This window comes from Mus pahari, chromosome 5, assembly GCF_900095145.1.
Source record: "Mus pahari chromosome 5, PAHARI_EIJ_v1.1, whole genome shotgun sequence".
Taxonomy (NCBI): Eukaryota; Metazoa; Chordata; class Mammalia; order Rodentia; family Muridae; genus Mus; species Mus pahari.
In genome coordinates this window covers 144,722,181-144,749,588 of record NC_034594.1, presented here as the reverse complement: position 1 = coordinate 144,749,588, position 27,408 = coordinate 144,722,181, and the positions used below count along the sequence as shown (strand labels likewise).

At 41.7% G+C, this 27,408-nt stretch overlaps 1 protein-coding gene and 1 non-coding gene across 3 annotated transcripts in view; one reads left to right on the top strand and one right to left on the bottom strand.

The window, feature by feature from the left end:
• Dcaf8 (DDB1 and CUL4 associated factor 8) overlaps positions 1–27,408 on the bottom strand; it is a 45,916-nt gene that overhangs the window by 5,938 nt on the left and 12,570 nt on the right. For both annotated transcript variants that reach the window (XM_021197938.2, XM_021197939.2), the window contains exons 3-11: positions 22,823–22,893; positions 18,375–19,027; positions 17,291–17,431; positions 15,511–15,605; positions 10,928–11,038; positions 3,634–3,706; positions 3,095–3,152; positions 2,548–2,655; positions 890–1,020 (exon numbers count right to left, since the gene is read on the bottom strand). In XM_021197938.2, the coding sequence (XP_021053597.1) occupies positions 890–1,020; positions 2,548–2,655; positions 3,095–3,152; positions 3,634–3,706; positions 10,928–11,038; positions 15,511–15,605; positions 17,291–17,431; positions 18,375–19,027; positions 22,823–22,874 (1,422 nt within the window). In that variant the 5' untranslated portion in view covers positions 22,875–22,893. The remainder of the gene's footprint in view (positions 1–889; positions 1,021–2,547; positions 2,656–3,094; positions 3,153–3,633; positions 3,707–10,927; positions 11,039–15,510; positions 15,606–17,290; positions 17,432–18,374; positions 19,028–22,822; positions 22,894–27,408) is intronic.
• Positions 9,579–9,685, top strand: LOC115064220. Its single transcript, XR_003844044.1, has one exon. It is a non-coding gene; the product is annotated as a U6 spliceosomal RNA (small nuclear RNA).

The window sequence follows — 27,408 nt, the reverse complement described above, 5'->3', positions numbered from 1 at the left end:
TGTCTCTTCCCTTTCTTAGTGACTAAAACCCTTGTTTAATTAGAAGGCGATTTAACTCTTTCCTAATGCTAGAAGAGGAAGATATATGGTGATCGAGATGCATCAGGAGAGTAGACCACTCCTCAGACCTTAACTTGATTTTCGTGTTTCTTTCTTAACCATTAATGGACAGGGTGCTTGCAAAACTCAAAGGCCAGGCAGACAATAATGTGACAATATTATCTAGCAGGCTACTTAGCTGTTCGCTCCAAGAAAAATATGTATTATTACATTTGCTTTCCTTTCTACACCTATACAGGTGCATTAGGTGTTATTTGTATCTACTTAACAACAGGCATGGCACTTTATCCCTAAATACAGCATGCATCTGTTATTCTCTTAAAGGATATTCTCTTAAATAGTGCATTAAATAAGTTTAATATTGAATACCATGTCATCTAACTTACAAACCTTACTTATTTCCCCAAAATGCTTACAACGTTTCCTCTAAAATAATAAATGTGCATCTAGCTTTTCTCTGCTGACCCAGGAATAAGCCAAGGTCACCTTGCCTTATTTAAAGAGACAAGGCGCAGAGACATCTTGTTTTGATATTGTATAGGAAGGTTTGGCCCAAATTAATGTTTTCTTTTTTGGAAAAAGCCCATACTTAAGAATTTTGCTCAGGCTATAAATTCCCCCTAAAATCCTTTATAAGGGCAGAAGGAAGGAATACAGTATTCCTTCAAAAATCTCAGCGGCCTCAAGGCATAACTCCTTTAGTGTAGCTATGTGGGCCTCTAAAACATGTTACCATGTAGTTGTAGTGACAAATGTGGTGACCTACCTAAGACCTGCCTTACTGACCTGAGACACTAGGGGGACAGCCAGTCCAGCATAGCATACTCACCACACCTCCCTTGTCCCCTTCCATGAACTGAATGATCTGGCAAGATGACTTCTCCCAGAGGAAGATGTGCCCACAGTCACTACCGCTCACCACAAACTCACTCTTGGGGCCATAGAAATTGACGCCTTTTACTGAAATGATAAATGAGGGAAGAAACCACCTAAGCCTTGGCACTGGGCCTGTATTTATTTTCCTCACTGAGAATTTAGTAATTCACAAACTCTGAGTCAGCGGAATACCAAATACTTCTTTTCATTGCTATAAAACAAGAGAGTGTATGTGTGATAGACAATGATTAGAATCACACCAGTTCCACAGTCTTTGCATTCTCTCAAAGTGCTCTATCAGCTGCAGGAGTCTGCTGTCCCTGGGGAACAGTCCTATTCATTTATACTTTACCAGGTATAGGCCTCAAAATAATAGCTTATCTGTAACTTCAGCTCTGCCCACCCTGGGCCCTAAGATTATCCTTGGTATGTATTTTTATTTATATTTTTTAATGTTTTAAAATAATTTATTTTTTATTTTATGTACACTGCTGTTCTGCCAGCATGTATGTCTCTGTGAGGGTGTCAGAGCCTCTGGAATTGGAATTACAGACAATTGTGTGCTGCCATGTGGGTGCTGGGTACTGAACCCGAGTTCTTTGGAAGGGCAGTCAGTGCTCTTAACTGCTGGGCCATCTCTTCAGCTTCCTTGGTATGGATGTTATTGATACTCAGTCATCAGCTGATCTGAGACTGACAAATGTATGTGGCACCAAAAGCACATGAACAACAAGTCACTGCAGAACCAAGTGAAAGCATCTAAGCCTTTAGAATCTGTCAATGACAGGAGTCCAGCTATTAAAGCCAGTTCCACATACCAGTCACAACACCGACACTTTTCCTTCTGCTTGCCCACGTAATGAAATCCAAATACAGACCCTGCCCCACTTTCCTTCTTACCTGTTCAAGAGAGGTAGTAAAGGTTACTAGTGGTTCCAGATCAAGTGATGACACGCAGCTGAGAGGAGTGGTACCAACAAAGGGCAGGATTTCTTTCCCTTCTCTACATTAGAACCAGTTAGGATACTTTAAAAAAATCCCAATGCTCCAGCTTCACCCAGCACCAATTAAATACAATGTGTGTGGGAGGAGGCAGGCATCAGTGCTCTTTTATTAAAAGACTGAAGTGGGTCTAGAGAGCCCCAATGTTTGAGACCCAGACACAGAACTCAAAAGCTAAACTTCACTGGAAACAGGCCAGATGTTACCACTATTCCTCCTACTTTGCTTTATTCAAAAGAATCATTCCCTTCTCTCCCTCTAAAGATATACTCTTACCCACATTATATGTAATTCAGCACTGCAGCTTTCTGTGGCTTTTTAAAAGGGCTTCTGTGCCTACTCTACAGTACTTGAAATTACAGAAAACAAACACATCTAGCTTCATGCTTAAAGCAACTGGTGGCAACATCACTGCAGTGCAGATGGTACTGAGCACACTTGAATCACACCGAACAAAAGAAAATCCCAGCCCAACTAGGGACAACTTCTCACTGCCCAAGGTAACACAGGCAGTCTGCTTAGGTAGTTCCCACTTACACAATGGAGAAATAAGACAATGTGGGTTGTCACCGTGACTTGGGTCACAGAAACATAGGAAGGTAGACTGACCTGTAGCATTATTTCTATGACCTTTATATCTCTTAATATACTGGGCCCCATCACTGTGAGAAGAGTTGAAAAGGTAAATGTCTTCATCATTGTAACTGGCCAGGAGCTCTGCCAAGAACAAGAACACAGCAATGAAGGCAAAGGCTGAAAAGTGCAGGGACCAAGAGATTTGGGGGAATGGGAGAGTGTCTAGGATGCGGTTTGAGATACAGCATCCATCTTACTTAGTTTGGAACAGCAGGCATGTAAGGTCTACAGTGAACACATTAGCAGCCCAGAGGTAGTGGAACACTGAGGAGATCACACCCTTTAACTCACTAATGAATCAAAGGTGTAAGGACAAGCCTGGGAACCATCACTGGCCGCATTTCCAAGGGTCGTCTGCAATAGTCTCCCACTACATGCTCACCATCAGCAACTATTCCCAGCTGTTCCACTTGGAGCTATAGTACAGTGGTGAGCACTGGAGGGCACATGCCTCACTGGCTCAGCAGCTCCCTAGACAGAGGAAGCACGCCAGCCTAGGAGCTAGGCACTGCACACATACCTGTGCCGTCGTGGCTGTACACAAGACAGGTGATGTTTGCTTTGGACTCACTGTTCACCTGCAATAAGGAGCAGATACCAACTGATACCCCCACCACCACCCCATTTGTTATACCACCTTTGGGAATAGGTTTTTATAGAAAATCCCCTATATCTTTTCCCAGAGACAGACAGAGATAAATAGAAAGAAAGAGGTAGGGGGAGGGGTGAGCGAGTGAGAGTGAAGTAGGTAACTGAGGAAACATATCCACCTTAATAGCAGAGTCTTACTGAGGCCCTGTGTTGTTCTCTTCTGGGTGCTAGCCATTTCAGCTGCATTATCTCATTAGGCCACATGATGGTGCAAGTCTCCATTTTGTTGCTGAGAACATTAGACTAATAAAGGCCAACTGACTGCCTAAAATCATACAACTTTTTAAGTGAGAAGCCAGGATTAAAATCTGTCTGGTTAAAATCTCTTCACATTATGGCCAGTAAGTTTGAAAGCAGCTCAGGATGAGGTCAGGGAGGCCAGGAGCCATTGCCCTTCATGAATCTTACCAAGTGGTGAGGACAGAATTTTTTCAGGACTCCGTTGTTCTCATTCTCATCAATTTTTCTCTGGTCATAAATCCTATAATGAAAGAAGCAATCACAGTGTCCAAACTCACAGAGCGATCCCCTGCAGAGTTGTGAGACAAAGGCTTTTCCCTCTCCAATCCATTTTCAAACTCTACCTTATCTAGATATCTTCCACATCCTTTGCCATCAGGGTTTCTCAGTGCCCCGGAGCTCAACAGTTAGACTAGACTGGCTGGCAAGTAAGCCCCAGGGTCCTCCTGTGCCTCCCTCTCCAACTCTATCTACAAGATCAGTCTCCACATGGTTAAGTGTGTTCTGGGATCAAACTCAGGCTCCGTGTCTGAGAGCTGGGCACTTTATGGGCTGAAATATCTCTCCTTATGCTCCATCTAGAGCTCATTCTCACTGAAGCAACTAATATTATACTTTTTATATGTATGTTACTTATCCCAAGCACTTATTACTCATGGACAGAGGTCATACTTTATATAAGGCAATAGGTTTTTTAAGATTTATTTTTATTTTTTGTGAGTGTTTTGCCTGCAGGTGTATATGTGTGCATCACATGTATAGGTGTAGTGCAGCAAAGGTCAGAAGAGGGTACCAGATCTCCTGAAACTGGAGTAAGAGATAGTTATGAGCTGCCATGTGGGTATGACAAACTGGACCCAGGTCCTCTAGAAGAAATGTTCATAATGGCTGAGTCATTGCTCCTTCCTGTCTTCCTTTAACTTTTTTTTTGGATAATTTTCTCTCTCATAAGCCACAAAAACTATCAATAAACCGCCAATCTCCTGAAGTTATCTGTAATCAACACCATCAAAACATTGAATAAAAAGGCCCAGAAAAACAAAAAACAATATACTAGTTTTTGGTTTTTTGATTGATTGATTGATTGATTGATTGATTGATTTTTTGAGACAGGGTTTCTCTGTATAGCCCTGGCTGTCCTGGAACTCAGTTTGTAGACCAGGCTGGCCTCAAACTCAGAAATCCGCCTGCCTAAGTCTCCCAAGTGCTGGGATTAAAGGTGTGCGCCACCACGCCCGGCAGACTTACATCTACTTAACAGATACTGTATAGGCTGTCCAAAAGCAAACTCATTTTCCTTCCAAAATGAAACCTTTTCTAAATCTATCTCTGTCCCTTCAGTCTCTGTCAATGACACTATCCTTAACACAAACCGCCAAACCAGACACCAGCTGCTTCATGCACAATCTCTTTCATTAAGATGCTTATTTTTATGGATTTTGACAATTTCATATATGTATTCAATGTGTTTTCTATCATGTTTACCTCCCACCCCTCCTTGAGCATTTTCTGTCCTCTATAACTAATTTACTTCTTTCCAGCTCCTCTCCTTGGGTATGCTGTTTTGGTTGTATCTGCTCTTCCCACTTCCCTCCATCATATTCTGTCTACACTACTGTGATGGTTCATATATTCTTGCACCAGGGAGTGGCACCATTTGGAGGTGTGGCCTTGTTGGAATAGGTGTGACCTGGTTGGAATTGGTGTGTCACTGTGGGTGTGGGCTTAAGACTCTCACCCCAGTTGCCTGGAAGTCAGTCTTCCACTAGCNGCCTTTGGATGAAGATGTAGAACTCTCAGCTCTGCCTGTGCCATGCCTGCCTGGATACTGCCATGCTCCCACCTTGATGATAATGGACTGAACCTCTGAACCTGTAAGTCAGCTCCAATTAAATATTTTTTTTTGTTATTGTTGTTTTTTGTTTTGTTTTTTTTAATAAGACTTGCCTTGGTCATGGTGTCTGTTCACAGCAGCAAAACCCTAAGACAACTACTATGATATTTCTTCTGATTTTCCTGCTCATGTTGCCATCAGAATTGTATCCAAAATGCAAAATGTCATGTCCTTAAATCTCTTTACTAAATTTCTGAACACTTTACTGGAAAACCAAACCAAACTTCTTAGGACGGCTGCCTACAGCTTCCTTAAGACCCTACACATTACACACCTAACAAGCCAAAGGCAATAACAAATCTATGATCAAGCTATGGTGGCCCACACTTCCAATCCCAGCACTGGGGACATAAAGGCAGGAGTAAGAGTTTATAGCGAGCAACAACTACACAGAGCACAAGGCTAGCCTACGCTACAGAAGACACTGCCTCTTCCATGTTTCCTGCAGCACACACTGGTATCACTTACTGCCATACCTCTCCCTATATTGTTCTTTTTATCTCAAATACTAATTACCCAACTGTCTTTAATACCTTCTGTATAGTAACAAAAGCTACAACATAGTGAAATGTTTTCCAGTGTGGTTTAGTTTGGCGTGAATTCAATTAATTAGTCACTTGAATAATACTGTGTAAGTTACATATACCTTACATAGTTTCCTACACCATAGATGCTAAATAAATGAATCGATATATCAATATCTAAACAGTCTGCATAAAAAGAATACTCAGGAAAATAGCCACATTACTCCTAAGTAAGTTTATCAACTGCCAATTTTTTTCCTCTTACTAAGTTTAAATCATCAGTTTTTTGTTTTTTGTTTTGTTTTGTTTTTTTGAGACAGGGTTTCTCTGTATAGCCCTGGCTGTCCTGAAACTCACTTTGTAGACCAGGTTGGCCTCAAACTCAGAAATCTACCTGCCTCCCAAATGCTGGAATTAAAGGCGTGTGCCACCACCACCCGGGAAACCAACAGCTCTTTTAAAAAAATATAGATCAATAGAGCTCAAATGCCACTAACCCATTTAAAAAGTTCAGTAAATAGCCAGGCATTGCAGCACATGCCTTTAATGTCAGAACTCAGGAGGTAAAGACAGGAAGAGCCTTCCAGTCAGGACAACAGTGAGACCCTGTCAAAACAAAATAAACCACCACTACCACATCACACCAAGTTCAGTAAGTCAGCAAAGCAGTGAAAAGTACTACACACTCAAGGCCCATGGGGTGGTCTGCGCTGTATGTAAACACTCAAGGCCCATGGGGTGGTCTGCACTGTATGTAAATACTCAAGGCCCATGGGGTGGTCTGCGCTGTATGTAAACACTCAAGGCCCAAGGGGTGGTCTGCGCTGTATGTAAATACTCAAGGCCCATGGGGTGGTCTGTGCTGTATGTAAACACTCAAGGCCCATGGGGTGGTCTGTGCTGTATGTAAACACTCAAGGCCCATGGGGTGGTCTGCGCTGTATGTAAACACTCAAGGCCCATGGGGTAGTCTGTGCTGTAGGTAAATACTCAAGGCCCATGGGGTGGTCTGTGCTGTATGTAAATACTCAAGGCCCAAGGGGAGGTCTGTGCTCTATGTAAATACTCAAGGCCCATGGGGTGGTCTGTGCTGTATGGACTATTTTTTATTCCTTAGTATCTAATACTCTTTGTTCTTCGTTTTGTAAAGGATACTCATATCTTTCTTTCTTTTTCCCTCCAATCATAAAATAGGATGCCAGACTAGGAGCTGGCAAACTGATCAACAGGACATAAAAGCCTGGCAGGCCATCAGGCATCCTAGCTGAACTCTGTCACTAGAACACTGACATGCTGGTGAATGAATATGTGAATCATTATGATTAGTCATGGCTAAGTTCCAGTAAAACCGTACTTTTGAAACAGGATCTTTGATTCTGCATATGTGAAACCTGGATGTGGGATGAGGAAACTGGTGCAGATGTCCACAGTGGCCAGGGCACTGGATCCCAGAGCTGGAATTACAGATACTTGTGAGCTACCCAACATGGGTGTGGTCCTCTAAAAAGGTGGCATTTTAGGCAGTGGTGGCACACGCCTTTAATCCCAGCACTTGGGAGGCAGAGGCAGGTGGATTTCTGAGTTTGAGACCTACCTGGTCTACAGAGTGAGTTCCAGTAGCCAGGGCTACAGAGAGAAATCCTGTCTCAAAACAACAACAACAACAAAAAACAAACAAACAAACAAAAATGGGGGGGGGTGGCATTTCATTCTAACCACTAGGTTGTAAAACTTTGTGGTTTTTTTTTTTTTGTTGTTTTGTTTTGTTTTGATTTATTTATTTGAGTAGACTGTTGCTATCTTCAGACACACCAGAAGAAGGCATTGGACCCCATTACAGATGGTTGTGAGCCACCATGTGGTTGCTGGGAATTGAACTCAGGACCTCTGGAAGAGCAATCAGTGCTCTTAAGCGCTGAGCCATCTCTCCAGTCCGTAAAACTTTGTTTAAAGAAAAAACAAAAGAAAAATAAAAAGGTCAGCACAGTTTACCAGGCCCTGTATAGGATAGTGATATTAAAAAGATGAATACAAATTTTCCAAGTATTTTCTGAACATGGGGCTTGCCAGTTTAGACAGCATGACCCAGGGATCTGACTGTCTCTGCCCATCCAGTGCTAGGATCACAGGTGTCTGCCACAATGCCCACCTATTTCTATGGGAGAGCTGAGGATTTAAACTCAAGTCCTTTATCAACTAAACCATCTCCCTAGCATCCTTCCAAACACCTATATGCAGCTCTCTCTGTAAGCTTTCAGGCAACCTCTGACTTGTTACCCTGGACCCCTTACCCCTATCTGACCTTACTCTGATGTTCTTCCGATGTGTTACTCTTAATCTAAGGATAGGAGCACTATCTACCAACTGCACCTTATGAACCAAGGCCTATCCCAAATCTTACAGCGGTAAATTTACAAGACAACAACTAACTACCAACTCACCATCAAAGGGCTCACCCCTGATACTCTCTTCTTTCTTGTGGTAGGGATCCAATCCAGGGATTCAGCCACAGTGGACAACGGCTCTAACCTGTGCTCCTCCAAACTCTTAAGTCAACCTATATAGTTTCATCGTTGGAACTCACACTCAGAATGCCTCTATTTGCTAATTGCATTTTTTTCTATTTGCAAATTTCTTTTCTTTTTGTCTGCTTTGGCTTCAGATAAAAAAAAATCTGTCTCCTTAAACCTGCATTCAAATGCTTTTTCACAATTCTAAAATAAAATACAGCAATAATTATGTGAAGTCTTGAGGTTAAACAGGCTATTTCTCTGTATTCTTTGCTTCTTTCTTGAAAGAAAACTGTAAACATTTTTAGGTCAGTAGTAAAAGCAATGGTGTTATTATACCAAATGAAATATTTGGTATAAATGTTTTCAAATTTGTACCAGAAAATAAGATATTCCAACACCATTCAGTAAGCTAAACTAAAGAAGTGTTGGAGAAGCTGAGATGAATATAACATCAGAGAAGATCTGGGTACCAAAAGAACTCTGCTCGTACAGAATCACCGTGGCACAAATGCATATGTACTCCTGTCAAGTAAGCAGGCTGCCTTCTGCTAAGATACTAGGGATGCACAAATGGACAGGGACGAAAAACACTAAAGTTAATAAAAGAAAAGATCTGAGTATTTTACTCCTTTTTGCACTAAAATGACAAAAACAATTCTCAGCCTTGCTTTTAACCTTGGGAAATTATAAGCTGTAGAATAGGGCACTGGATCTTTATTAAGATCTTCAAGTAAGTCAAAGCAGCCAACTTATCCATTCCTCTTTAAACATCCTGATCCCCGTGGTTAAATTCTTCATGACAGAGACTTTTCAAGCAATCTATTTTTTCAAGGAAAAAAAAAATTCCAACTAGACGATCAGTGAATGTATGGAGTATAACCCAGAAAGTTTGCCTTTTTGATCAATGACATCGTATATAAAAAGAGTAAGGGGCCAAAAATTTGTGCTGGCGGCTAAGAGCTCCTAGGACCCACATGGTAGTTCACAAGCTCTCTTATAGCCTCTGAGAGTGCCAGGCACACCCATGATGTACACATATACATTCAGGCAAAAGACTCATATAATATAAACACATAAAATATTGCTAAAGATTATTAAATAAAAGAAACAAATTGTCCAGAACTCTTGAACAAGGTAAGCCATATGCAAATAATTTCACAATAGTTAAAAAAGCGTGCTTCCGTGCTTGCTTCGGCAGCACATATACTAAAATTGGAAAGATACAGAGAAGACTAGCATGGCCCCTGCACAAGGATGACATGCAAATTCATGAAGCGTTCCATATTAAAAACAAAACAAAATAAAAAAAGTGCTTTCATTACAAAAGAAGAATTTCCACTACCAGAACAGAAAAAGCAAGCATCATTTTTTCTAATCATGCCATCCCTCCTTTTTCAAACCCACAATCCCAAAGAAATGTAGTTGAAATACAGCAGCTGGCGAGCTAGGGAATGCAGAATGCAGGTCAGAAGGAAAACAACTGGTGCAGTGGGGACTGAAAGGATGATGTCTGTTTTCCCTGAGGGTGTCTCAATAGCCAGGGTTAAAAACAGATGTTCATGGTAACAGATATTACTACAGATAGAACCGTGGTTCAGAACAACAGAAGCAAACTTCCTCAGTTACAGAGTGTTCCCAAGGCAAAGTCCTTCTAAATCCAACCACTGTTCAAAACTGCTAGTAAGGAGCTGTCAAGATGATTAACGGGGTAAACACACTTGCTGCTAATGAGTTTGAGTCCTGTAACAGTGTTAAGGTCAGAGCTGACTCCAGCATTGTCTTCTGACTCCCACACGCACGCTAACATACCCTTATCTACTGTATCATACCCACACAGATTAATACAACATTTAATTTAAAATTATCTGAAAAGATTGCTAATACAATGTTAATTTATATAGGAAAATAGTGGAAGGCACATATGGGTTTATGTCTTAGCCACTATTTGGGACAATTTTATCATTCTTTAAAATGTGATAATTTCTTTAAAACATGATAATCCCAGGACTCAAAAGATGACAATAGCTGAGCAGTGGTGGTACATGTCTTTAATCCCAGCACTTGGGAGACATAGGCAGGCAGATTTCTGAGTTTGAGGCCAGCCTGGTCTAAAGAATGAGTTCCAGGACAGCCATGGCTACACAGAGAAACCCTGTCTTGAACAACCCCCCCAACCCCCACCGCCCAAAAAAGAAAGAAAGATGACACTAGCTCTAATGTTCTCTTCTGGCTTCCTCAAACGCCACTCATGAACATGGCACCCAGTTACACATATGCAAACAAAACATTCATGCACATAAAATAGATTAATTTTTGAAAACGATAATCTGTACACCATAACACTCCTCAGATAGTTGTAATAGGGAACAGAATGTCTCAGAAGGTGCATCAGCATTCCCAAAAGGTTAAAAAGTTCAACACAGTAGTTAATGAATTCCTACAATTTTCTAACTTAGCACTGGGGAGCATCTGGCAATAGACAATGTATCATAAGTCTCAAGCTCCAACATACAAAAGACTGTTGAACTCACCTTACATACTGATCTCGTCCACCCACTGCAAACTGGTGGGTATTGGCAGGGTTCACGTAGATTGTATACAGCCCCACTTTCTTCTCCTTCTCTTTTGTCACAACTAGTTTCCTTTCAAAAGTAGAAAAAAGCATATAGTTATTATATCCTCCAAAAGACTCAGATGGATGGAGCTCAGCACGGCAGCTCAAATGTATAATCACAACACTCAAGAGATTCACTATCTGAATTCAGGGCCAGCATGGGCTACAGTGACTTCAAGGCCAGCCTAAGCTACAGAGAAATGTCTCAAAAACAAAAACAAACACCACCACCAAAAATAAATAAATAAATAAATAAACAACAACAACAAAAAACACCTAAAAGATCCAAGATGGTGATGAAAAGTGGAAAACAAAACAAAAAAAATCAACAGAGACAAATACAGACATGGCTAGTAAGAAATCAAATTCTAGCCCCCCCCCCCCAAAAGGTGCTTTTGTTTTTGTTCTATTCTGAACTACAAAACAAGAAAATGCACTATGCTATTCTGAGGACAGGGAGAAAACGTGAAGAAATGTTCCAGTGTTGTCTGAAGAGCATAGGCTGGTAAGTAATTGAGCCAGAGTCATAAAGACACCCTGCATGCTTTCTCCCACGCAGGGAAGGGGGGAGAGAAGTACAACAGGAACGAGAAGAGGCTGCCACAGTGCCATGTCTGTGATCCTAGCACTTAGTCTCACCCGAAGCATAGCCACGACTTCAGTCCTAGCGCCACCTCATCTGCACAGGTGGCACATGGCTGTGATCCAGAAAACAGGCAGGAAGAGCTGGAGCTGAAGTCATCTTCTGCTATCTAAAGAACTAATGACCAGCCAAGATTACACAAGACTTGTCTTTTTAAAAAAGAGAAGAAATAGAGGGCTGGAGAGATGGCTCAGGGGTTAAGAGTACTGACTACTCTTTCAGAGGTCCTGAGTTCAATTCCCAGCAACCACTGGCTCACAACCATCTGTAATGGGATCCAATGCCATCTTCTGATGTGTCTGAAGACAGCTACAGTATACTCACATATATATAATAAATAAAATCTTAAAAAACAAAAGGAAGCCAGGCAGTGGTGGCGCACGCCTTTAATCCCAGCACTCGGGAGGCAGAGGCAGGCAGATTTCTGAGTTCGAGGCCAGCCCAGTCTACAGAGTGAGTTCCAGGACAGCCAGGGCTACACAGAGAAACCCTGTCTCAAGAAAAAAAACAAAAAAAAACACACACACACACACACAAAACACACACACACACACACAAACAAAAGGAAGAAAGAAAGATGAGGAAGAGTATAAGGAAAAGGATGATGTTTTAGGGGATAAGAGAAGAATCTAGAGGTGACAATAACAAACCACGCTATATGCAATAAAAATCCATCATTTTGTACAATGTGTGAAAGCTGGAGCTGGAGGGCTCAGGGGTCAAGAGCACTGGCTCTGCCAGAGGACCTGAACTGGATTACCAGCAACAACAAGGTGGCCCACCACACCGTCTGTAACTCCAGTTCTGGGGAATATAATGTCCTTTCTGGCCTCCCTGGGCACTGTACATATGTGGTACACAGACAGACATGCAGGCAAATATCCATACACATAATAAAGTAAAATTTAAAAATGTCCATGGGAGTGAGTGTTTTGTGCCTTAGTTAACCAAGCACCTAGAGATGCAGGGAGTGCTGGAAGAAGAATTCCAGCTATAGTGAGCTGGGAGAGCTCACAATATAGTCTGGGATAGTGGAGGCTATCCTCCAAGTTTTAGGGGAAAAAAAATTAAAGAAGTTGGTGAAAGCCTGGCTTTGGGGTTAATGAAGTGTCTGCCTTTCTAAAATAAGCACCTGAGTCAGAGCCACAGCTGTCACATAAAAGGCTTGACATGGAGATGTGCACCTCTAACCCCACTGCTGTGGAGGCAGGCAGAGGATGATCCCAAAAGCCTGCTAGCCAGTTAGTCTTGCCAATTTGGTGAGTTCCGAATTCAGTGAAGCCATCTCAAAAAACTAAGCTGGCAAGCTGGCAAACAGCTCTGTGGTGAGTGGGCTCACTGCCATGTTTCCCACCCGAGTTCAAGCCAAGGAAGGAGGAGAGCAGACTCCTTCACACTGTCCTGACTTCACGTGCACACCTCAGCACAAATGTTGTTCATATAAATAAGCAAACAAAGATGACTGTTCTTAAAAACTGGTTACAGAACAGTGACTCAGTTGGTAAAGGTAAGCCTGATGACCTGAGTTTGATCCTTGGGAGTCACAAGGTAGAAGAAAAGAACCAATTCCCTCAAACCAATGTGTGATCTGCACATGGGTGTTGTGCATGCACACACACAAATACATGTAATTTAAATACAAAAAAGACATATACACACTGGAAAATGAGCAACTGCTTTCTAGAACACAATTCTAAAGAAAACAGCATCCTATCCTCCTTATGTGAGGCAAATTAGGAGAGGATAGATTAATTAGGGTGGCTATGTGCAAATGGAGAGCACTTCAACACGACTGGCTTCTGACACAGAGAGACGGGCTTCTGACGACCTTCATGGCATAGGCACCCTCAAAACCTTGGTGATAAGGATTTAGCTAACAGCCATAACTCAGCCCACAGCAAGAGGGATTCTATAGACCTTCTCCTAGACCTAAGTGTCAATTTGTCATATATGATATCATGACGATTAATAAGCTTATAGGAAAGACAGCAACAGCCTGACTTCAACTTTTGTCTTTTAAGCTTTTATTCATTAAGGAATAATGAAAATGGAAACAAGAAAAGACAAGCACCATCACAAACTTCCTGGTGAAGAAATAACTTTAGTATTTTCTCTACATGGTCAAAGTCATCACTCCAACCTACAACTGTTCAGGACATGAGATTCTGATGTTAAAATATACACAGCTTTCCATTAAAAGAATATAGATGGCAGGCATGGTGATGCACATCTTTAATCCTAGCACATGCGAGGCAAACATAGGATCATCAGGAATTCAAGTCATCCTTGAATACACTGTGAGAAAGCCTGGGCTACATGAGACCTTAATCTTAAAAATAGAGATCATTGGCCGGGCGTGGTGGCGCAGGCCTTTAATCCCAGCACTCGGGAGGCAGAGGCAGGCGGATTTCTGAGTTCGAGGCCAGCCTGGTCTACCAAGTGAGTTCCAGGACAGCCAGAGCTATACAGAGAAACCCTGTCTCGAAAAACCAAAAAAAAAAAAAAAAGATCATTAAAAAGCAGTCATGAAGAGGAAAAAGTCTCTCTCTCTCTCTCTCTCTCTCTCTCTCTCTCTCTCTCTCTCTCTCTCTCTCTCTCTAACACACACGCACACCTATATTCAAAAGTAACTGGAAAGGTATTCAAAGTTACTAACAATGGCTATTAATAGCTAGGAAATTGGGGAAAAATACATAGGGAACATTTTTGTTTTGTCTTGTCCACATGTTTTTCATTATTTGAGTTTCTTGAGATGTAACTGCTGTCAAACCAACACAAATGAAAACAGACAATGTATATATTGATAGGACTTCTAGAAAGAGGGAGCTATAGCCAAAGATGCTGAAATTCAGATTACACAAGGTAACTTAACCAGTAATGGCTGGGTTGAGACTTGACATGCCTGGATCCACACAAGATTCTTGCTCTTTCAACCAGAGAGATGGCTCGGTGGGTCAAGGCACTTGCTGTACAAGCCTGGTGACCAGAGTTCAATCCCCAGAACCCACAGAAAGGTGGGAAGAGAAAACTAACTCTACAAAGCTCTGACCTCCACACACATGCACACACACATGCACAAATAGTAAATAAAAAAGGTGCTTTGTTCTCTATGGCATTACACAGTGAAAATGGGGCTTCCATGTACAAAAAATTTATAGTATAAAAAAAATAACCTACTGCATTATCAATCTTATTTTTAAGATTTATCTTTATTTTTTTGTACGTGATTTAACTACCTATGAAATATATAGGACCGTGTCTCTAAGGTAGATTGTAGAGAACCGTGCTTCTTCTGGTAAGTTGAATGGTGGGTAACTAAGCAAATGAAGAACATAAGATCATCAAATTATTAAAGTCTACCTATAAAAATTGAGCTTTCTCTGAGAAATAAAGGCACATTAACATTTTACTGCCATGTAACCGACACAGGAAGCAAGGACTCTCCAAAACCTTAAGCTGTCTCTATCTCTACTTTGGCGAACCTAAGCATTTGATATTACCATGCATGTTTCAAAGTCAATGAACACAGTTCTGTAAAGAAAGCATGACTATGGGCTAGAAAGATGGCACAGAGGTTAAGAGCACACTCTTCTTGCAGAGAACTCTTCTTGCTGAGTTTGGTTCTCAGCACTCATGCTGGGTGGCTGGCTCTTAATCACCTGCAACTCTAGCTTCTAGAGATCAGATGCCTCTGGCCTCTGTGAACACCTACACTCATGTGTACATATCCCCATACAGACACACACATACGCAAAATTTAAGATAAACTAAGTCATCATTTCTAGGCCTTTTGGCTAAGAGTAAATATATAAATAAAACAAACCTTAAACAAAAGAAGGTATTATGGCTACACTTACGAAGCTGGCCGATCTTGTCTCAGGTCAATGGTGAAGACAACTGCATCTTCACCAGCTGACAGGAACGTGCAGGGAGAGTCTGGTTCAAGGGCCAACTGAAGGGGAGAAAGGGAAAGGATCTGGCTTCTAAAACTTAAGACGGAATCTAGTTCATTCACTTACTTCTAAGAAGGGAAGCAATTAAAATGCCTTTGTAGGCTGGGCAAGGTAGGCAACATACCTTTAATCTCAGATCGGAAGCTGAGGCAGGAGGATCTAAGTTCAAGAGCAGCCTAACCCACACAGTGAGACTATACCTCAGGAAACAGTCTGAGCAAGTGAGATGCCCAACTTCTTTACTTTGTTACAAAATCATAAGAAAAATAATTTAAGTTTCACTCACTCTTACTATGTGAATTGATAGCTCATTTATTCTATACAGGTCAAAGGACAGGTAATCTGCTATTTTAACCAAGTCCCAAAGGAATCGGTCCCCAAAACATCAACTATTGAGAAGTCACTCTAAACTGGGCAGTGGTGATTTAATCCCAGCACTCTAGAGGCAGGTGGATCTCTAAGTTCAAGGCCAGCCTGGTCTTCAAAGTGAGTTCCAGGATAGCCAAGGACTATAGATACCCTCTCTTTAGAAAATAAAGAGAGGGGCTGGTGAGATGGCTCAGCGGGTAAGAGCACCCAACTGCTCTTCCAAAGGTGCAGAGTTCAAATCCCAGCAACCACATGGTGGCTCACACCATCTTCTGGAGTGTCTGAAGACAGCTACAGTGTACTCACATATAATAAATAAATAAATCTTTAAAAAAAATAAAATAAAGAGAGTTCATTCTAAAATAAAATCCATACCTTGAAAAGTGGAGACAAATAATATAGAAGTTTTTCTCTTTTTCAGTCCCTATATCTTAACTCTAAAAATGTGCTGCCTAGTAGGTCGGAACTAGACTTAAAAATCAAAGAAGTTAGGGAGAAAAAAAAAAAAAAAATCAAAGAAATGGGTATTTTTTTCTGTTTTTTTAAGCCTTCCTTTGCATGCACGGACACTATGATGTCTGTCCTGACATGGACCACTCTTAACACCTCACTGGCCACTGTCCTGACTACCCATTCTACAGTCACAGCTCTAAATACAACTTCTAATAACTTTACTATTTTTAGGCTACTAGTTGTGGGCAGGTAAATCGGGTGTTTCCACATGCGAGGATCTAACCAGCAGCACCTTGGAACCACTAAAATGATCTAAAAACAATCAGAGTGAATTTCAGGAGTTTAAAAAAAGACACAGGAAGCTAAGTGTGGTGGTGCACGCCTTTAATCCTGCACTTGGGAGGCAGAGGCAGGCGGATTTCTGAGTCTCGAAAAAAGCCAAAAAAAAAAAAAAAAAAAAAAAGACACAGGAACTCAAAGATCTCTGAACTAACCATGACTCTAGCTTGAGGTGAGGTTTATTTTTATTTTGGGGTTTAAGGCAGTCTAGAAATCCTGCCTCAACTTTTCAAGTACTAGGATTACAGGTATAAGCCAGCACACCCAGCCAGGGGCTAGGGATAATCAACCAAGTATTGTACATATAGGAGCTGAGGGTCTCTTTAAATGTTTGTTTCTCTGGAACATTAGGGCAGCAGCATTTTTTACAGTGTTTTTCCTCCCTTCTCAATAACCTAGGGCTGACTTAAGGAAGGCAGGTGAGCATACCCAAGGGGACATGACAGGAAGGAAAGGGGAGGGAAAGCAGCGGCCGAGAGCCAGAGGACCTGGGCTCAGCGTCCTGGAAACAAAGTCTCCTCACCTTGTGGGATGCCCCCTTGTGCTGGGCCACACGCTTGGTGTTCTTGCAGCACTGTGTAGCAGACAGTTCTGCGACTCGGACCTGCCCATCCCGGGCACACATAGCCAGGGTGGAGTCACCACTGTTAGGAAGGAACTTGGCCTGGAGTATTAGGAATGAAAGAGGGAAACACAAAAGAAATTAGAGGTGAGTCTAAGAGAAACTGTGTGACGACCCTGTGTCACCTTCTTCCTGAGTATAACTGGATGTGCCTTTCCTGCTCTGCGCACAGATTCTTAAGCCCAAATCCTCCCACACGTAGAAGGAAGAGAAAGGAAATCACTGTGACATAAAAGTGCATTCCAGACGGCTCTGGAAGGATGAGCACTGCACTATTCAACACTATGGTAAACTGTAATTATGCCTTACAGGGGGGAAAGCAAGAAATAAACAAGGACAACTGTTATCTATCAGACAAATCTAAACTTGCCACCAAAGGAGAGAAACCTGGAAAGAATGTTGAACAAAGAAAAAAGATCATTCTTATGGATGAGGGGATAGATATCAGTATGGAATATGGGACCGAGGTGTAGTAACTCCATAAGATGATCATTATTAGCCAAATCTTATCAAATGTAATTAAATGCCAGGAATGAATCTATGGGCTTAGCTTCCTTTGTTTTCTTTTTCTTTTACAGTACTGGGAAAGAATCCCAGAGTCTCAGCGTGTGCTGCACCACTGAGCTATACTCCCAGTCCATGCACACGCTGACATGTTGTGCTACAAGCTCTGTCCACGCTCCCAGGGCCAGGAGCTGAGGACTGAGCACTGAGGACTGAGCAGTCGGTTCAGGAGCTTGTGCTCCCCTACACTGTCCTATACTGACACACCTTTAGGAGTTTCAAGTATCTTGTCCATATTCAGCTTAATAAAAGTCCTTCCATGCAAGGAAACAAACGGCTGCCATGGTCTCAGTATATTACTACGGAGTCAAAGCTGGAGCAAGTCCCAATACCTCATTCCAACCACAACTTGCTACTATCTTCTGCTCTAGACAGCAATTTTTTACCTCATGTTTGATTTTTCTCAGTCTCTATGCCTTACCTGGAAGACATTACTTTTGTGGCCACTCTCAAAGTCCAGTACTGGCTGCCGCCGCACCCAATCCCACACTACCACCTTCAGGTCATCACTGCCGCTGGCCAGCCAGGTGCCACGCTGGTTAAAGTGCAAGGTATTGACACAACCTGTGTGGCCCTCAAGCCCATGCTGCAGACGGAAACGCTGTACAAAGACTCTAGCTCCACAAGCCTCGTACACGAAGCGGGCACTGGAACCCAGTTCCCTCTCCCGAAGCGCAGGAAGGGCTTGCCAGCGAGGTCGGGGTAAGGCTGTCGTCTCTGAAGATACCCAGTCTTCCAGGGCTCGCTCATCATCTGATGAGTCCTGGTCACGGCTGGCCCGTTTGCGCTGTCCACGGTGCCGAGGTTGTTCCTCGTCCTCTTCGTCTGAGTGGCCATGACCTCGGCTTTCGTCGTTGATGGAATAATGGCCCGTGTCCTCCATGCTGTCAGAGTCCTTTTCTTCACCTGAGCTCTCTGTGTCTGTGCCACGACTTTCTGTGCTGGTGCGGTTGGGGCCACCGTCATCCCCAGTCAAGCTCAGACTCAGGTCTGATGCCTCTACTTCAATCCCTGAGGATGTCTCCCTCCCCTCTTCAGCTCCAGACATCTCCTCTGGACTGCTGGACAGACTTCCTGAGCATTAGGACAGATGCAGGAAAAATAAGGAAAAACAATTAGGACAGGAATCAGAAGGACTTTCCACCTTGGTCTAAAAAAGCTGCACTAAAGACCAAGAAACAAATTCTAGTAAATGTGTTTCCTTTGCAAATGCTTAGAAAGAGTGATTTTAGCCAGGCACGCTGATCCATGCCTATAACCCAAGCACTTGGCTGACAGAGGCAGGAAGATGCAAGAGTTCAAAGTCATCTTCAGCAAGTTCAAGGCCAGCCTGGGAAAAAAAGGAGACTGGGGGAACTTCTAAGTGGAAATCTTGGTTTCTTTGATTTAGATAAAAGATCAAAGCTACACAGGCACTAGGCATGGAGGTGCACACTGGTAATTCCCATACTCAGAAGGCAGAGACAGGAAGATTACCCCAAGTTCAAGGCCAGTCACATCTACGCACACGCACACACTCACACACTCACACACACACAAAACCAAGTCTCACAAAAAAAAACAAAACTAAAAAAGCTGCCACACCATCCTTTTGTTTGAAAGACAGTAAGTAAATGACAAGAGAGCATACTGGTCTCTACCACTTTCCATGTCAGGAACGCACTGACCTCCTGCCACTTAACTGCTTTCTTCCAGAAAGATTTTTTTTTTTTTAATTACTATGGCATTTATTTATTGGGTGTATATGTGCCACAGTGAACATGTGGCCATAAGAGAACTTGAATGAGTTCTCTCTTCTACCATGTGGGTTTCCAGAATCAATCTCCGTCATCAGCCAGGTGGCAAACAACCTTACCCACTGAGCTGTGTTACTAGTCAATCTATCGGTTCTTAAAATGCAGAAAAAGGAGACTTGAAGGATTTTAAGCTGGTCATTATGATCACTTACACAGGTTCTCAAACCCTTTCTAGCAAATATATTTTAACTTAACTTCAATTTGCTTGTTTTAGATAGGGTCTCATTATATGGCCCACACTAGCCTCAAACTCACAAAAATTCTCCCGTTCTACCTTCTCAACTGTTAGGATTACAAGCACGACTCACTAAACGTAGTTTACTAAAAATAATCTTTTTCTTTTCTTCCATGATGTCAGGGATCAAACAATGCCTTGTACTTGCTTGGAAGAGCTCTACCACTGAAGATACATGCCCAACCCTATTTTAAAATTTTCATACAATTTAGACACATATTTTCAGTCTCTATTGAGTGATCAAATGGTCCAATCAGGAAACACACATGAAGCTGATAAAAAGCAGGGCTACTCTTAAGTGGTTCGTAAGAAGCTCTGTAGTCTGGGACTGCTATCTTGGCAGTTACATAACTGGGTGACTTTCAATGCTTACAATTAAATGCTGCACTGTCATCTAGCAAAGAAATCATGCAATGAGCACTTGAGCAATGTTTATATCCATTACAAGCACAGTTTCCAACCTGCGGTCAAGGTTTTGGTAAAAGGAGGAAGAAAGGGTTTTAAACCACCACTGCTTACTGCTGTCTCCTTTGCTCAGTTGAGTATCAATTTTATCTGCTACAAGGAAACTCACTAGAGGAAGGCAAACCAATGTGCTGCTCTAGTATAAGCTACTTGAGTCCAGGTCTAATGTTTAATTTGAATCATTAAACTGTCTGGTTGTCTGGTTTCAGCATTCATCTGTGAAGTTTGTTGAAGAAATAAAACCTCTTTTCAATGAACTCTGAGGCAAAGCCCAATACAGAAAAGAGATAGAAGTGTTTTGTTTGAAGTAATAAGAGAAGGCTGAACAACACAAAAAAACCCACCAAGAGCACAATAGTATAAAAACTGGGCTAGAATGTGGAAGTATGTGTGTGGGGAAGACCCACAGAAATCTGAACTTAAGAAGCAGATATGCTGAGAAAGTATAATAGATGTATTTAAGTGCAATGGGGCCTAAGCTTCGGGGTAGTAAGAGGGGATAAAACCACCACATGAGGGTACAGCTTAATGGTAGAGCACCTTTACTATGGACAAGGTTCTGGGTTACATGCCCCAGCACACAACATGTAACAAAGCCCTAGATGCAAGCAAAAGTAAAACCTCCAAACTCCTGAATTGACTGTTAAAATTATGATTAACGAGGGCCAGCAAGATGGCCCAGCAGGTAAAGGCACTTGTCACTAAGCCTGACAACACAAATTTTGAGCTTCCAGACCCACAGGATAGAAGACAGAACCTGATTCTACTAAAGTACCACAGTAGCATGACACTGAATAATATGTAAGTGCAATATTAAATTTAAAGAGTTGTGACTAACAACTACAGACTTGAAGGTGGCAGCACATAATATAAGGGGCAGAGTGTACCCCAAGCTTAAAGGGGGCCCAGGGGTCACTGACCAAGATCTAGCTCAAAATCTGGCAATTTTTTTCTGTACTAGTCCAGAGGGTAAAAATTTTAAGTGCTGAAAATCATTTAGCACCGTCATAAATTACTTACTCGCATTTGCACAAAAGTAATTCAAAAGACAGTTCATAAATGGGTATGATTATGTTTTAGTGAATCTTTTTTTACATAGATGTGTGTAGTGTGTACATCTGAGTATATGACAGAGGGTCACAAACATGTGAACATGTTGACATCAGGAGTCTTACCCAATCACTTTCCACCTAACTGAAGCAGAGCTTGTTGATCCAGTTAATGCAGCAAGCTTGCTGACTCGGACTCTCTCCAGTCTCCACTTTCTGAGACTGTAATTACAGTTGTCCATCATGCCCACCTGGTCTCTACACAGATTCTAATCTCTAGTTCTCAAACTTAGGCAGCAAGTGCCCCAATAAAACTTTTTTCAAAACCAAGTGGCAGGCAGGTTAGGGTTTGAAAACTAGTTTGCCAACCCCAATGTAGCTAATGGACAGGCTGCACTTCAAAAATATACCTTAGAGCTAGAGACACAGACCTGTAGCAGAGTAGCTGCCTGTCATGTCCAAGGTTTGATCATCAGAATGTGTGTGTGTGCATTGCACATGTATATACATGTACACACATGTACATACATGTGTTCTTTCTCTCTCTCTCTCTCTCTCTCTCTCTCTCCCCTCTCAAATTTCTTTAGAATCCTGTCCCTTTTAACTAAGCCCAGTATAGAGGGATGGAAGATGACCCGATTCTAGTGCTCTGTCTGCCTTTTTGGCACTAGAGGCTACACCCCAGACAGTAACTTCATTTCTTATCATTCTCTGGAACTATTATCTAACATAGAAACAGACCTCTCACTTAACAGAGGAACCTCAACTTCCCCCAAAACTCCCTCCACCTTACTTTTCTTCTTAGTATTTCAAAAGTCTGCCTGTCTGTAAACAGACTTTTAAAAATCCAAACCACTTGACCTTTTAGAAATATATCTCTGGGACTCGAGAGATGGCCCAGTAGTTAAGAGCATGGGCCGCTCTTTCAGAGGACCCAGATTCACTTCCCAGCACCCACATGATGGCTCACAGCTGTCTGTAACTCCAGTTCCAAGGAATCTAATGCCCTATTCTGGCCTCTGCAGGCACCAGGCATGAAAGTGATACACAGACATACATGAAGGCAAAATAAACACACGCATTAGAAAAAAAAATTTTTAAAGAAAAGAAATTTATCTCTGTATTGATTTTCTGAAAATAATCAGATAAAATTTGAAGTCGCAAAAGTGGTAGGCAATCCAAGATGATTCCTGTGTACCTTCCCATACTCAACACACAAAGATCTCCTTTGTCCCACTAAAATTCAGGTCTCCACTCTCCCTCAGGGAAGGTGAGAGACCTCAGCTAATAGTAAAGAGAGTTCTACCTGTTTTCACCCCCTTACCATTAGCTAAATCTGTTCTCCCATCTGTCCGGTTGGGCCGCTTATTGGACATCTTAAATATGGTCGCCAGCCTGGATTTGGGAAGAAGAAGAAAATAAATTAATTAGAAAAGCCCCTGGGAAAGTCAATAAAATAGACTAGGAGATTTAACAGTTCATAGACTTTACCATTTCATAAGAACAAATTGTTTTGTGTACACTTAACAAGACTATTCAGCTAATAAAGCCCAGACCCTGGCTTCTCTGGACGTAATTCCATAAAGCAGGAGGGCAACCGGCATCTCTTTACTTTCTTTTACTGAGGAGAGAAAGGAAGGAACTAAAGCTTCAAACAGCAGGCATATATCTAATAACATGCTGCTAGCTAAGAACCTCAAATGAACACAGAGCTAGTTATCACGGCCCTAAAAATAAGAACCCACTGTAGGGAAGGGACGTGTGTCCACACACTCAGCGAAGCATTTGTTTTCACAAAATGGACACACGAGTCAAGATTCTGATCTCATTTCACATACAGATCAATAGGAGAAGGATCAAGCTATTGGAAAAAATCCTGATCTTTGGTCACTCAGATACATAGTGTCAAGCAAATATTATAAGCAGAGCCAGGTAGTAGTGATCCACATCTTTGGTATCAGCACTCAGGGGAAGCAGAATCAGGTAGATCTCTGTGAGCTCAAGGCCAGCCTGGTCTACAAAGGGAGTTCTAGGACAGCTGGGGAGGGCTACACAAAGAAACCCTGTTTAAAAAAAAAAACAAGAAAAAAATTATAAGCAAAGATGGAATTTGAACCCAGGAGTATCTTACCATTAAGAAATAACCTTGAGCCCCGACTTAGGAGACACAGGCAGGCAGATTTTTGTCTGCCAGATTGGCCATACAAGGTGTATAAAAGAGAATTCCCATTGAACCATCTCAGCTCACCTTACACAGTAGCAAACATCACTTCAATGAGCTCTACTCATTTTCACCAGACTTACCTGTGTAGTGAAGCCCTAACTAGAAACAGGGAGCATGTCTTATTTCTTTAATGCTATTATAACTCTCCCACCCTATCCAAGGCCTTATTGCCACCTCTAGCAAACTCCACAGAGCGAAGAATAATACGATTCAGGCCAGAGTTTTGTTTAGCCCTTTCAGTGTCTTGAACAAAAGGCAGTGGTAGAAGACAAAGTATGATTATGATCCAAGACTAAGTGCCCAGGCACCATCCTCCAGTCTTTCAACAGCCCTTTCATTTCCCTAACAATTACCATAGGATCCCATCCTTATCTGTTCTCTACTTCTCTCCTTCACTAAAACCTATGCTGTTTCATTAGAAAAGAAAAAGAAAAAAGAAAAAAATTGTTCTCTGCAGAGACAACTGTCCAAAACTACTGAAGCAGGCCACCATAGGGAAGCAGAAATACTGCAAAAACAAAACCACCACCACCAAAAACAAAACAAAACAAAAAGAAACCCCAGCACTGAATCTGAGCCAGCAGCTGAGGAGCAATGATGAAGCACAGCACAATACAAGGTGTGAAAGGGCAGGAACAGGAGCCATGTCTGGAGAGACTATCTTCTACCTTTCACTTCTTATTTGAGACAGGGTCTCACTTTATACCTCAGGCTGGCCTCAAATTCACAGGGGACTCTTCTGCCTCAGATTCCCCAGGGCTTGGATAACAGCTGTGAGCCACCACAAACTGCTTTTCTCTTTGATATGTCATTTTAAATAAAGACTAATGTATGAGGTTTTTTTTGCCTGTATGTATGTATGTATGTATGTGCACCATGTATGTGCCTGGTGCCTGAGAAGGTCAGATGCTGCTACTGAATCCCCTGGAAATGGTCCTCTGTAAGTTGAGTGTTTAACCTGAGTGATCTCTCCCACCCCATGTAGATATGTATTCTGATAAAATATTTCCCACACAGCTCTTGGCTTTGTCTCTCAATAGTCACTATATTCTTTAGCGTCTTAGTAATTTCCCCACTCTGAATCTATAGTTTAAAAGCTAGACTATGTAAAAGTCCTAAGAAATAAGGAAAGTAGCCGGGCGTGGTGGCACATGTCTTTAATCCCAGCACTAGGGAGGCAGAGGCAGGCGGATTTTTGAGTTCAAGGCCAGCCTGGTCTACAAAGTGAGTTCCAGGACAGCCAGGACTATACAGAGAAACCCTGTCTCGAAAAAACCAAAAAAAAAAAAAAAAAAAGAAAAGAAAAAAAGAAATAAGGAAAGTTATTCCATTACTGGTCATAAAGTAAGTCACTGTTATCATGGTAAGGTAAGAGTAGATGAGATATTTTTCCACTTCTAGAATTAAACTGTCTACCACATCACATTCTCACTCCACTATTATCCATTTCCAGAGGATAAAACAGCAGCTCCCAAAAACCATTCTCATAACTAAATAGTATCAGGAGGCCAGAATGTGTGGACTTGTTACACTGCTCTAAAAAAGCTCCCTGCTTTCCTATTCTCTATGATGACCTGGCTCTGAGAAGTGGGGAAAAGGAGCCATAATGTCCAACTCTATCCACAGTGGACAGTATAGTCTTTTGGAAGAGAAAATGGCTTATGGGTCTTTTTAAAAAAAGGATCTTTTAGAAGTAAAGTTGACAGACCTCATTACTAAACTCGGAACCAGAAAACCCTGTGAATGCTTATGTAAACCACAGCAGATATTTTCTTAAAGTTAAATTTTAGCAAAACCAGTCTCAGACTTTTAAAAAGAAGACGGCAGACAGTGGTGGTCCACACCTTTAATCCCCGCACTTGGGAGGTGGATCTCTGTGAGTTCAAGGGCAGCCTAGCCTAGTCTACAAATCAAGTCCAGACAGCCAGGGTTACAGTGAAACCCTGTCTCGAAAAACCAAAACACAACAACAAAGGGAGAAGTTCAAGAACTCAGCAGTTGAGTGAAGCCAGCAGTCCACTGTACCCTGACAAGCTCGTGACCACCACTAGACCTTGCTTTCTTCATCTATAAAATAACAGACTGAAAGCTGGACATGGTAGCACATGCCTGTAAACCCAGTGCTTAGGTGAGGGCAGGCCTATGAGTTCAAGGTTATCCTCAGACACATAACAAATTCAAAGGCTACATGAGACCCTGTCCTCAAAAAACAAAGAAGAGAGTGTATCTAACTTTAAGTATCCAGATGGCCAAACTGTAAAACATTCTGAGAATTAACATGATCCTTAGATCATATTATATATTCAGATGCTCATATTATTTACATGAAAACACTAGCAAATCTAGGCTTGAAGTACTGATGAACAGCAGAGTACTTGGTCAGCAACTATGAGGTCTGACTGAGCTCAACCCAAAGCTGCAATAACCAACCATCTAAAAGCAAAAACAGAATGCTTCTGGTCCTGACCATTTTAGGCAAGGGATATCCAACCTCTACCTATCCCAGAGATAGTATACATTAGTAGAGATATTATACATTAGTAGAGATATTATACATTAGTAGAGATATTATACATTAGTAGAGATATTATACATTAGTAGAGATATNGATATTATACATTAGTAGAGATATTATACATTAGTAGAGATATTATACATTAGTAGAGATATTATACATTAGTAGAGATATTATACATTAGTAGAATGTTATGCTAAAATGTAGCAGAAAGGGGCAGTGATCAAAATTTTATTAATAAACTTCAGTGTAAATTTTGAGCATTTACCCCCAATATGTATACATATATAATCAGACTGCATAAAATATTAAGATTCAACAAACATGGAAGCACACATTGGTAATCCCAGCATTTGAGAAGCTGAGGCAAGAGATTTCCAAGAGTTAAGAGGCAAACCTGGGTTACACAGAGTGACAGGCAGCCAAAGCTACATAATACAACCCTATCTCCAAAGTGCAAAACAGGAGGGCTGGAGAGATGGGTCACAGCTTCAGAGCATCTGCTGCTCTTTCTGAGGATCCAGGTTCAATTCCCCACCAACACGAGACACACTATAGCTCACAATAGTCTGTAACTCTAATTCTAAGGAACAGGATGCCCTCTTCTGGCCTCCACAGGCAACAGTCATGCATGTGATGCACAGGAAGGAAAAACACCCACATACACAATAATAAAAATACATTTTAAAAATGTCACAAAGGCCGGGAGATAGTAATGGACCTGACCTCACACCATGCTTGCAAGTCTGGCTTTGATCCCTGGAATGCATAGGGTGGACAACTTCTATAAATTGTCCTCAGACTTCCACAATTTCACCATAGCACAAACAAAAAAATAAGGAAAATTTAATAATAATTTTAAAAAGGTGTGTTAATTTTTCTAGAATTTATACCAAACAAATATTTCAGCATTCTTTTTCTATACACTACTGGATCATCTTATATATTCTTTAATGAGCATATAAATTCTCATTTTGGAAACTATTTCTCTAGAAAACCAAGAAACTATAGGCTGAGGAGAGGTTTAATGGGTAAAGTGCTTGCCGCGTGTCAAGAATGTGTTCAAGCTGGGCGTTCAAGCACTTGGGAGGCAGAGGCAGGCGGATTTCTGAGTTCGAGGCCAGCCTGGTCTACAGAGTGAGTTCCAGGACAGCCAGGGCTACACAGAGAA